Source organism: Alosa sapidissima, chromosome 12 (genome assembly GCF_018492685.1).
Source record: "Alosa sapidissima isolate fAloSap1 chromosome 12, fAloSap1.pri, whole genome shotgun sequence".
Lineage (NCBI taxonomy): Eukaryota > Metazoa > Chordata > Actinopteri > Clupeiformes > Clupeidae > Alosa > Alosa sapidissima.
This window is the reverse complement of record NC_055968.1, coordinates 29,193,929-29,206,220: the sequence shown is the minus strand read 5'-3', so window position 1 is coordinate 29,206,220 and position 12,292 is coordinate 29,193,929. Positions and strand designations below refer to the sequence as shown.

The window sequence follows — 12,292 nt, the reverse complement described above, 5'->3', positions numbered from 1 at the left end:
TATCCCTCCAACCAGACAATAAACATTCTGCATGGGAATGAAGCCATCAGCACCTACCACTTCCACCTCCACCTCATAAATGGCTCCATCTTCCTCAAAGTCGATGAAGAACCACTCTCCCTTTGGCTGCTGCTGCAGCAGTACCATGGTGCGCCAGTCCTACCACCGATGCCAGAGCAAATGGCCTCCCGTGCCAGCTCAAATACCACCGGGATTTTTTTTTTAGATATGACTTTAAACCGCTCCAAAAGCAAGTTTCTTCGGTTCAAGGGTTCGTTTCAAGGGTTAACTCAAGATGCTTCTTGACTTTATGATGAAGGTTTTAAAGGTTATTTGTCTCCCCTGTTTGAGTGGCTTCCTCCTACTCCTGATTCTGTTTTGGATGCAGACCCTGAAGAAATGTGATGGAATCCCTGCAAAGTTCTGCACCACTGACAAGTGTTCTAAGCCAGACCGCAAGCATTCCAGTATGACAGTATGAACACAGCCTCCTGCCCCGAGACTACCTGCAATCTGGTCCCGCCCAACTCAGCGGTCATTGGACCTCACTTCGTAAGCGACCCTCCTTTATCCAATAATTGCTCTAATCTGTCCACTGATGCACAAACCTTCAATTAGCTGTTCTGCCCAGAGTACAAAACAGGCTTGAATAAGCTTCAACAAAGAGAGAGAGAGGGGGGGGGGGGGGGGAGAGAGAGAGAGAGGCATGGAAGGTTTCCCAGTTACAGTTTAGGCTGGTTGGGCCAACACTACTTTATAAAGGTATCAAGAGGTTTCTAGTGATATCTTATTTTTGGGTCTCATCTAAAGTGTGCCTGAGTGTCTATCTGGAAACAGATATTTCTGTAAAAAAAGCCCATATACAATGCCTCAAGGTTATTTTTTATATGGTTGGTATTAGCATAGGGCTCGTGGTGTTGTAAGATAAGCTCAATATCACTAACAGTACTTTGTTTCAGAGAATCATACATGTAAAGCTTTTAAAGAGAGACTTATGTGAGAATGTTGAAAATTATTTGAGATAGACAAACCATTGACTGGACAAGCACAAGTCCATTCACTGTGAGAGGGATAAATATCGCAGCCAAGCTGATTACTGTGTACTTGTGTGTATATTAGCGAGTGTGTGCATGTGTCTGTGTCTGAGCTCTTTGACGTAGTGACGTAGCCTTGTGCAGTTACAGTGTGATTACAGATCACAGGGAGAGTGCCAAACTCAGCAGGATGGCAGTTCATTCATTAGTCTCTATGTGTATGTGTATGTGTGTGTGTGTGTGTGTGTGTGTGTGTGTGTGTGTGCAAAAGGGTATAGGCTAGAATATAACATATAGATGCATTAGAGTGGAGCTGTAGGTGTACGCAAAACACCAATTCTATGCGCACACACACACACACACACACACACACACACACACACACACATACAGTACACTCACTCACTCACCGTGGAGTGCTTCCAGTAGCGTAGGATCTCTTGTAAGTTTGAAGCAGCACTAAATAGGAAATGTTCTCTCCATTCACTCCAGTCCACTGTCATGGTGCCATCAACATCAATACTGTACCAGTGCGAGAGAGAGAGACAGAGAGAGTGAGAGAGAGAGAGAGGGAGAGACAGAGAGAGACATGTTTAGTATTTTTTAGCAACACATCTCAGCTCAATATGTTTATATATGCATGGGTGTGTGTATTCTGTTGGGAGGCGGCTGGGCAAACAGTGAAAGTTGGACAGCTCCTTTGCCTGCATGAGTCCTTGGGTCAAATCCCAACCTAGTTTACATCACGGATACAGATAAAGCACACCATGGGAGCACTTCCAGTCCCGCTAGGCCCAGAGAGGAGTCAACACCTTAATTGGATTACTGCACATTATGTGTCCATCCCTCACACGCATACTGTATATCTGCCCGTCATTCACTAACTGTGTCCAGTGAGATGTAGAATGACACTTCATCACCCGTCTACACATCTTTTTTGTTGTATTATAAGCCTTCAATAATATCTACTCACATCATGCACTTAATAAAAACAAACAAATGTTAGCATTAGTTAGCATTGGTCTCCAAGAACACCATGAGTTCCCAAGAACTGAAGTCTGAGTTACCATGCTGCTAACCTTGAGTTAACTAAACTTTTGATTCATCTCAATAATTGATTAAAATTTGTTTGTTCACAGTTCAATTTGAACTTAAACCAACTTTGGTGCATATATTCAGAAATCTACATTAATGTAGGCATTGGTGCAGGCCCAGAGTAGCCTACTAAAACTTGAAGTAATTACCTGCATAGCCTCCATACTTGTCTAGTGAGTTTTCCGGTTTTACTGGCAAAACCACTATCACCACTACTATCACCAACCATTTATAAATGAACTACATAACAGGCCATGTCTATGTCTATACTAAAACGACGGGTACATTTTTTCTTAGCGTCGTTTTCACACCTTTAACAACACTGATGAAAAAAACTTGCGTCCGCACAAAGAGGTAAAAACGAGCGAAAACGCTGTAGCGCAATATGCCAGGCACTGTAGATGTCGCAGTAGCGATGTTTCACGCAAATTTCATATTTTATAGAATACGCCTATAGAAATTAACTATATTATAGTCTACTCCGAAGCAGTGGAGTGAGTTAAGCATTCCTGGACACAATTTATTTTTTAATTCAACTGTAAAACTAATAAAGTTCATTTTAAGGTTTGTGAAAGGTGCAGTTTAGTCCTTTATTTGGAGAATGGAGGTGCACATAATCTCCTTTACTTTCTTTGGTTATAGTCCGCGCAGGGGTCATTTTTTCAAAACCATGACAGAAAACCATGCTGCTGAATAATTTTCTTTTTCATTTTATAAGCTGGTTAGCTATAGTTTCCTTAATAAAAATATGTGAATAAATGATCACAGAGAAATTGAATTAGGCCTAAATTTGTGAGAGATATGCCTAGACATATTAAAATTAGAATCTTTTGCAGTAATCACAGCTTTCCCTCATATTTTCCCAGATGAGACCTATATTTACTGAATTATTTTCAGATTGAGTGAATAATATTATAATATATCCAGCAGATTAGTAATATCTGCTTGTGGAGTATTTGTTACAGCACTTCAAAGATTAGCTACAGTATTAGCTACTCGTATCAAATCTATAACAAACTGACTACACAACTTTCATGAGTATTCCCACCATGTCTGATAGCCTTGGTGTTATTAAGGTTCATCATGTAATCGTCCATCACAGGTTTGCTGTCCATTCTCTTCTCTTCAAGTAAATACTGTCCAGCTACTCAGAAACTCAGCATCAAGGTCTTGCAGGCAATGTTGCTTTCACCTTACTGAAAGTGTTAACTATGTCTGTCTGTCTTTTACATACACACATACACAGAGAGAGGCCCTGGGCGTTATCAGTCATTAAACAGCACTCTCCACCCAGAGCACATGATCCACTTTTTTCTTCCCAACCATTGCTCTCAGCTAGTTTAAAACTGGTCCTGGCTGATAAATGTATATTTACAACCTGTCAGCACCAATTTATTTAATCAAATACAGGACAGGATGTCTGTTAAAAACCTCAAATTCTTGAGTATTCTTTGCCAATCTCTACAGAAACTGCAGTAAACTACAACACTGGAAACCTGAGCCTTTCAATGATTGCAATGATGTAATGAAATTTATTTTACTTAGTGCTATTCAGCATGCTAGCCTTTAGTGTGCCATTTTATTGCGTATTACACTTAGACACAGTGCAATGACATGGTCCTAATATGAGGAGGGCCACTGTTGTAATCCATTATATTTAGATAAAGAAACTGGAAATATACTTAAATACTACTTTAAACTATGCCATTTATCAGAAACTCATGTAGCTCAACACATTTGTCCACAGAGTCTATTAGAAATGTAAACAGATATAATAAAGATACATGACACATGTTAATAGCCAACCTGTTTGGCTAGTCTCTCATGTTGGTGTTCAAAATATATTGGCAATAATATGATCTATAACATATAGACTATAACAAACATCAGTTAATCAAGCCAGGATGCTATCTCCACATTTTGTGAAGTGAGGTTTACAATCTCTATGCTTCATTACAATAGTCCCACAACAATGACTTATCATTAATCTGCCCTCTGGTGGAAAACAATGGTAATTGCATGATACAGAAAAAGGAAAAGGGTTGGTAATATGATTCCTCAGTTACTATAATGCTACTTGTTGGGTGTGTTGTTGCAGAATACCCAAAGCTCATTCTCGCTGTGTGACAGACTGATTCCTGCAACATTGTTGAGGTAGACAGTGAACTGTCCTTCAGAATGAGAATGAAGATTTGACAGAGAGATAGTGTAAATCAGCTTGTCTAACGTTACCTCTGTAGAATCTTCTGGGCCTGCTCCTCTGTCACATCCACGCCCATGTCTGTCAGAGACTGCCTGATCTCCTTGTAATCAATGCAGCCTGTGATGAGAAAAGTGTCAGTGAAGACACATCATGTGCTGCCATTTTCTTATAAGGTAACTGAGACAATCAGCAGTCATGTTGTAGTTCTAGCAGGTGGAGAACACTGTCTAGATGTTTAGATAGATGCCAGACCAATGCCAACTGGCCCGCTGCATATAGCTACAGTATACTAGCTCTACACGAGTCTCTCACTGTAAAAACTGTTGTACTGAAACTATTCCCATCACTGACAGCATATCACAGCCCACTGCTATTTGAGCAACAAATGAGCACTGTGTCCTATGGGGCATTATATTCAAGCAACTCAGTCATACAAAGAAACTCAGTTGTGGCAGGTTTAGTGTATGCGCTGTGTTGTTAGATGGATTTATGGAGGATAAACTTGGTTTAAAAAAATAAGCTACAGTAGCTCTCACCATCATTGTTTTTATCCAAACTCTTAAAGGTCAGCTTGAGTTTTTTTTCGTGTTCCTTCAGGTACTTGGAAAACTCGTTTAGGTCCAGCCCAGCATTTCCATCAGAGTCTCCAGATGTCATTATTTTCTGTTCAGAATGAAGGAAATGAGAAAACATCCATAAAACTATCAAGAGTTAGAGTGAAATTGTATTTAGTAGTAAAATTGTATTTAATTGTATTGTATTTATCTTTTTTATGCATTTTTGCATTTTGAAAGGTACACATGATGCATTATTCAGTTGGAACACTATCCTTGTTTTTGGACCCCTTATCAGATTTGTGTACATATGTCTTACATGTATGATACATGTTGACAGTTATAGGCTTTGACTCCAGTTACTATGTGTCCAGTAGATTCCAGGGTCTAAGTGCATTGCCACAAATGTGTGTGTGTGTGAGAGAGAGAGAGATAGAGAGTGAGTGTGAGAGAAAGAATGTGGGTGTGTGAGTAGAACAGGAGTTAATGTCAAGGAGTTACCTGCCGTAAAACCCCACCTGTAGGCTAATGTCCTAACATGAACACTTTTTATTTACAGATATCAAAGGTTTAACCAATAGGGTAATTATAACACTGGTGACTTCACTTGTGCCAGCTCAGTCCCACATGCACAGTTACATAGAACAATCGCTGCAAATATTTTGTTGAAGTAGGTCTATGTATGCAGGTAAGTGGAAGGAAGTTGACCAGATTGATAGCATTTGAGGTTACTCCTCTGGCACTAGAGATTCAGTTAACCTATTCTTCACAATATATTGTACTGAGCAACCAACCATTTAACAGCACAACATGGATCTAGCATTCATATAGGCCTATAACTCACACTAAAGTCATATGTTCAGTTTGAGTCTATTGTAAAAAAATAATTGATTTCGGCAAAGAAATTTTTTAAAAATGTGCACAGATGCAGATCTCTATGGGACAAGTATAGACTGTAGGGGGCCAAGACTAACCGCAGCTGATGCAGCGACCACTTCGCGCTTGAGCATGAGCAGAGAGGAAGAGGGTAGTTTTCCAACGTGCCTAAATTAATATCGGCGATGTGGGCCCCATAAAATGTGCAAGTGTGCTTTGTCATTCTAGCTGCCATAAAACATAATCTGATGCCGATTACTACATGCCTAAGATTAGCAGGGAGTGAACACGGCTGCCAATTGGCATGGGGAGAAGTTTTTTCTTACCTGTACTGTGCCTTTTCCGATAGCTATGCCCATAGAGGAAAGGCCTGCCTTCAACTCCGACACATCTACTATACCATCTTTGTTGGTATCCAGCTTCGCGAAGAGTTCTTCAAACGACTTTGCCGTCGAGTCGCTTAGGCAGAGAGCATCCGAGAAAAAAACTTTCCGTACAGCTTGATACATGTTGCCAGTGGAAAACGAACCCTTGGACAAATACAAAATCAAAGGATCCGCAGGAAAGAAAATATTTTCAGAATCAGGAAATGTACGAGGAGGAGGCGGCGCACCGTAAACTGCTCTAAAATGCCAATAACTCTAGCGCGTCACTGCCCACTGCTCTTCCGAAAAAGGCTACCTAGAAACGCCATAAAACGCTGTAACGGTTGCCCGCTATATAAATCCAAGTACCCTACGCTTAAAGGCTATGGTCTACTGTAAACTGACAAGAACGTGTTGGTGGAGAGAGAGAGAGATGAAGGTGGGATCATTGGAATGATTTCTCCCTTGGCCACTGCCTCTTCTACTTTCATGAGGGCACACCCTTCTGCGTAAACAAGCTCATGTCAGAACTGCCTTTACTCGACTACAGTTTGTTGAAATCATCTCGCTCACGCTCTGACATAGGCTCTATGGCCTATTTGTGTGGTGAACTCCTTTTCAGTAGCTAAACTATGCCAACACAATGCTAGTTTGGCTGCTGCTTAGGCTACTTGTTTTTCTGCATGAGACATGTTGCAGTTTTTCTCTCGGCACTGACTTATTCTGCACTGATAAACTGCTTTTGTCTTTTCTCAACAGACACACGCACACACAAACGTTCATATTAACGCCACACCATACGGTGCATGCACACCATATAAAGTAACAGCTGACAGATACTAAACAAAAGCACTCTGCCTACTCTTCAACAAATGCAGGGTTATTTATAACTCAACCCCCAAAGGGACAGATTGGACAAGTAATCTTATGCCATTTTTCTGTTATTAGACTACTGCGCTCATTGGGTCACACGATGGCGCCATAGACATTTACATCACGAGCTCAGGAAGTTAATGAGCTGCAGCTTTGCTTTGCTATGCATCTCATTTCAAAAAATGTTTCATTTATATATTTTCTTAACGTTGCTTGCACTCCCCACATCCCTTCACTAGCTCACACACAGTCAGTCAGTCAGTCAGTCAATTACCAGGATCAAGGATGTCAGTCAATAATAGGACATCCATTAATGGCCACAGTTCCACCCAGCCCCCGCTGTTATACTGCGATGAGCTGACAGAGGGGAGGACCTGCGTGTCACCCACCCCCCCAGGCCCCCAGCATATGCACACATCCCCCACTACCACGACCAACCACACCTCGCCCCCAGACCTTCACCCAACACGCCACTCTTGACCTAAATATGTACAGTATGTGAATGGCTAGGTTGAGGAATCTATCTAGTGTGTAGCATTAAAAGAAGTGGGCATGCATGGTGAATATCTGTCAGGATTTCCCCATGCACACCACACTTACCCTGTGTAAGATGTATGCCTCCTCAATGTGTGTATTAAAATAAGTGAGGCATGCAGATAGACACCTGATGAGGCATCTACCTGCACTCCACTCTTACCCTAGCCTGTTTTGTAGTTTTTGTTTATGTTTGGTGTGTGTCACCTAACATGTAGTGCGATTAAAAGAGAGTGAAGCGTGCTGTGTGCTTCCAGGACGAGGCGTGTGCATGAGCGTATGAGGAGGGTGCACACCGGGGGCCCAGGGCCAATAGATAACCCACAGGACCCAACCAATGCCAAAACCACACCGCGACCCGCCAGGACCGAGTCTCCCAAGCCATCCAATGGGGCCCCGTCAGAATAACGATGGGAGAGGCAGAGAGAAAGAGTGAAATTAGTAAAGTTTATCAGAGAATGTAAATAAAAGGGGGAGGGAAAGAAGGGGATGCTATTTATATTACTAATAATAATAATAATAATAACAATAATAGTTCCAGCTACCCTCCCCTGCCCAGTGTTTGATGATATGTGTATCTGTTGATGAAGTTTGTTATGATGGTGTGGAGATGGAACTCAGGCAAAGAGGGTCAGGACTGTAAGTAGGTGATAAAGGGGTACCAAGGAGAGGTTGTATCCTGAGTATTGATTAAGTTTGTAGTTGATAGGTTTTCTAATGATATATAGTCTGTTAACAAGTTTTTCCAATGAGTGATGTGAGCTTTGTTCTTAGATTTCCAGTTCATGAGGATTGTTTTCTTGGCGATAGTCAGCGCTACCAGCAGTGTTTTATTGCAGGAGTTGCTTAAATTTACTGTGGATGTATCACCAAGTATGCATAAGGAAGGGGATGCTGGGATGTGACAGCCAAAGATGGAAGAGAGAGATTTTGTGACACTCACCCAGAAGTGGTTGATTGGAGTGTAATGCCAAACCGCATGAATGTATGTATCTGGGTTATTTTGTGTGCAGTGAGTGCAAAGATCCGAGCCAAACCCCATTTTAGCCAATTTATGTGCAGTGAAGTGGAATCTGTGAAGAACCTTGTATTGTATTAGTTGTAGATTACTATTCTTTGTCATGAAGTAGATGTTTTTGCACATTTTGGTCCAGAAGTCGGCACCGGGAGTAATTGATAAGTCTGATTCCCATTTGTGATATGGCAGGCCAATTGTTTTTTCTGAACAAGATATAATTTTGTAAATTTGGGAGAGTATTTTTTTGGGAGAGGGAATATTAAGCAGCTCTGAGATTGGTGGGGGAATGTCAAGGTTAGCTCTCTGGATGTTAATTTTTCCTAGGATAGATGATTTAATTTGCAGGTATTGTAAGAAGTGTTTACTCTCGATGCCGTGCTTCTGGACCAAACAGGAAAATGAGGCCAGATTATTGTCTTGAAGAATGTGTTGAAGGTGAGTGATGCCCTTTCCCATCCATGTGTGAAAGTTAAGTGTTTTTTTATTGACGGTGAAATCTGGGTTATTCCAAATCGGGGTGCGAATTGATGGTGCTATAGGTGAATCAGTGATGTGGTAGAATCTCCACCAGGCTGTCAGAGTAGCTGAAATTGTTGGGGCTTTGAAAGATGGGTGTTTTTTGACCGACTGACTGCAGAAAGGGAGATCTGAGATTTTAATTTCTTTACAGATTGTTTGTTCTAGGTCTAACCAGGTGTTGTCTGAGGGGGTGGGGTGTAGCCATTTGTGGATGAAGTGGAGCTGGTTGGCCAGGGCATAGTGCTGGAAGTGTGGGGCCTCTAGTCCTCCCATTGCTTTTGGTTTTTGGAGAGTGGTGAGTTTGATCCTTGGGGTCTTATCTTTCCAGTAGAATTTAGTGATTAATGAATCGAGAGACTTAAACCAGAGTGGGGTGGGCTGGGTTGGAATCATAGAGAATAGATAGTTTATTTTGGGCAGTATTGTCATTTTGATTACTGAGATTCTGCCCATGATGGATAATGGGAGGTTCATCCAGCGTTGAAGGTCATCATCTATTGAAGTGAGTAGAGGGGAATAATTTAGGCTAAATAAGTCTGACAGCCTGGGGGAGACTTTTATCCCTAAGTAAGTGATGTAGTTAGTGCAGAGTGGGATAGGTGAAGAGTTGGCTGTCACATCCCAGCTGTTGGGATGTAATGGGAGAACTGCAGATTTATTCCAATTGATTGAGTATTCAGAAATTTTAGAGAATGTGTCAATGAGTTTGATGGTTTCTTCTACTGATGTTGTGGGGTCTTGAAGAAAGAGAAGAATGTCGTCAGCATAAAGGCTGATTTTGTGATGCATATATGGAGTCTGGACACCTTTGATGAGGGGGTTCTGACGGATGGCAGCTGCTAGGGGTTCAATGAAGATTGTAAATAGTGAGGGGGAGAGTGGGCACCCTTGTCTAGTTCCCTGGTGAAGAGTGAAACTTTGTGATGTTAGTCCATTGGTGATTACTGTGGCTGAAGGAGAGGTGTATAGAAGTTTAATCCAGTTAATGAACGACTCCCCGAAGCCAAACCTCCCTAACATTATATTTAACAGTCTGCGTGAATTTAATACCAGCAACACATCTCAAAAAAGTTGGGGCAGGGGCAGTTTTACCACTGTGTTGCTTCACCTCTTCATTTAACAACATTGTGTAAATCAGTGGTCCCCAAACTTTTTCTTCCGAGGGCCAGCTCACTATGCCTGGTTTATAAGAGAGGGCCAGAGACTCGGAGTATATCAGTAACCATAAATAGCTTAGCGCTGTGAACAAAGGCAGTCTACCTTAGTTAAATATTCCATTACATTTAATGTGAAATGACCACCATTCTAACTTTCACTCACCTGATGAGAACTTTGTGAACTCTGTATGAATATTTGAACGAGTGAATAAAAAATATAAATAATTATACCAGAAAGTTCCAGAATATTGACTTGAATAGAAGTTAGTTAGTTATTAACAATTAATTGATAAACTTTTAGAATACTTTGAGCACTGATGCAGTCAGCAGAGGCCTCTTACATTGTTTGCAGGTACAGTAGGCCTACTATACATTTCATTCCGTTTACGATGGCAAACGCGAAACAGAGCCAAAACAACCACCAGTGGACAAAAAGAGTATTACATAGAGAGAGACCCGCCATAGAGAATGAATGGGGGAAATTACGGAGGTTATAGTTTGACGATGTCGTACTCCCGTGCGGGCCGGATCCTATATAGGCCTACCACGGACATGTTTTGGGGGGCCACCTAAAATGAGGTGGCGGGCCGTAGTTTGGGGATCACTGGTGTACATGTTTAGGAACTAAGGATACCATAGAGTTTTGAGAATAAAATATATAAATTCCTGCCCGATAGAGGATTTCAGCTGCTCAACAGTCTAGGGCAGGGGTGTCAAACATAAGGCCCGGGGGCCAGATCAGGCCCGCCAGCAGGTTTCATACGGCCCCCTAGATGTTTAAGTTAGGAAGGGAAAATTAGAACCAAAGATATTCACCTCCAGATGTCTTCAACAATGAGCAATATCTCTATGATATAGTAATATCTCTATGATATTGTAACGATTTGATAGCGACTCACACAGTTGTCCAATTAAAAGGTTTATTAGCTGAAGCGGGAATCACACACACACCAAGACACCATTACATAGCAAACACAAGGGAAGTCAATAAAACAAGCACGATACACGAACAGGGTTGTCACATACAATACACCGGGTAAAACACATGAGGTAAAACCTAAAGAAAGACTACACAAGCTAACACATACATGACAAGGAAAACGCAACTACACTAACTTAAACCGACATTACACAAACCAGCATTCACACACATTGCATTCTGGGAGGCTAGCACTTAGTCCAAAAGACACCGACGTTACACAATGATACGTTGATTAAACCTAGCACTACAAACCACCCTCAGGAAGGAAGAAGCTGAGAAACTAACATGGAAGTAGGGCATTTCAAGAGAGAAATGGCAGTATATGACAGCAGTTCATTATTTGTACTTGTTTGCTCATAAGTGATATCATCAAATAACACTCTGATACTCATGCAGAAAAATGATAATGACCATGACAATGACGGGCCCCCACAAGGTCTCATTCCAACAAATCCGGCCCACTACCTAATATGAGTTTGACACCCCTGGTCTAGGGTCTTCTTAATCATGTTTTTCATTCCATGATGCACCCATTTTGACAGGTCTGGACTGCAGACAGGCCATTTTAGCACCTTGATATGGAGAAATACTGTTTAAATATGTGCAGACTGCAGAATTAATTTTAGCAGTATTTATGGTACATGTATTTGAAATAGTATTTCAAATACAACATAATTCATTTATATTTGAATTTTATTGGGTTGAAGAAAATGGCTTCGTATTTTGTATAAAAATACTTTATTGTGTTTTTTTTTTTTTAGTTGGAACCATGTATGTGGTTGCCCTGCAACATTGCTCAAAAAGTTGCCCCATGTATCACCTTAAGCAACACAATGAAAAATTCATATTTATGCCCTTTGGCGTTAATATAACACCATTTCACTAGTAATTTGCATCTGATTTTTCAACACATTCTAAAACTACACTCTCTCCTCTTTCCAATGACACCCCACTTTTTTGCCCTTTGAAAATATAGTATGTATTTTGTGAAATTGCAGAATTTCAGCACTAGAACAGCCACACTCATCTCAGGAAGGATTTTGCAAGGGATATTTCACCACATTCTGAAACTACACTATCTC

At 41.1% G+C, this 12,292-nt stretch overlaps 1 protein-coding gene across 1 annotated transcript in view; it reads right to left on the bottom strand.

Moving 5' to 3' along the window:
- slc25a24 (solute carrier family 25 member 24) overlaps window positions 1–6,596 on the bottom strand; it is a 13,943-nt gene extending 7,347 nt beyond the window's left edge. Inside the window, exons 1-4 of the mRNA XM_042111643.1 lie at window positions 6,089–6,596; window positions 4,869–4,995; window positions 4,362–4,449; window positions 1,445–1,556 (exon numbers count right to left, since the gene is read on the bottom strand). Coding sequence (XP_041967577.1) covers window positions 1,445–1,556; window positions 4,362–4,449; window positions 4,869–4,995; window positions 6,089–6,271 — 510 coding nt within the window. The 5' untranslated portion in view covers window positions 6,272–6,596. The remainder of the gene's footprint in view (window positions 1–1,444; window positions 1,557–4,361; window positions 4,450–4,868; window positions 4,996–6,088) is intronic.
- Between the last annotated feature and the right edge of the window lie 5,696 nt (window positions 6,597–12,292).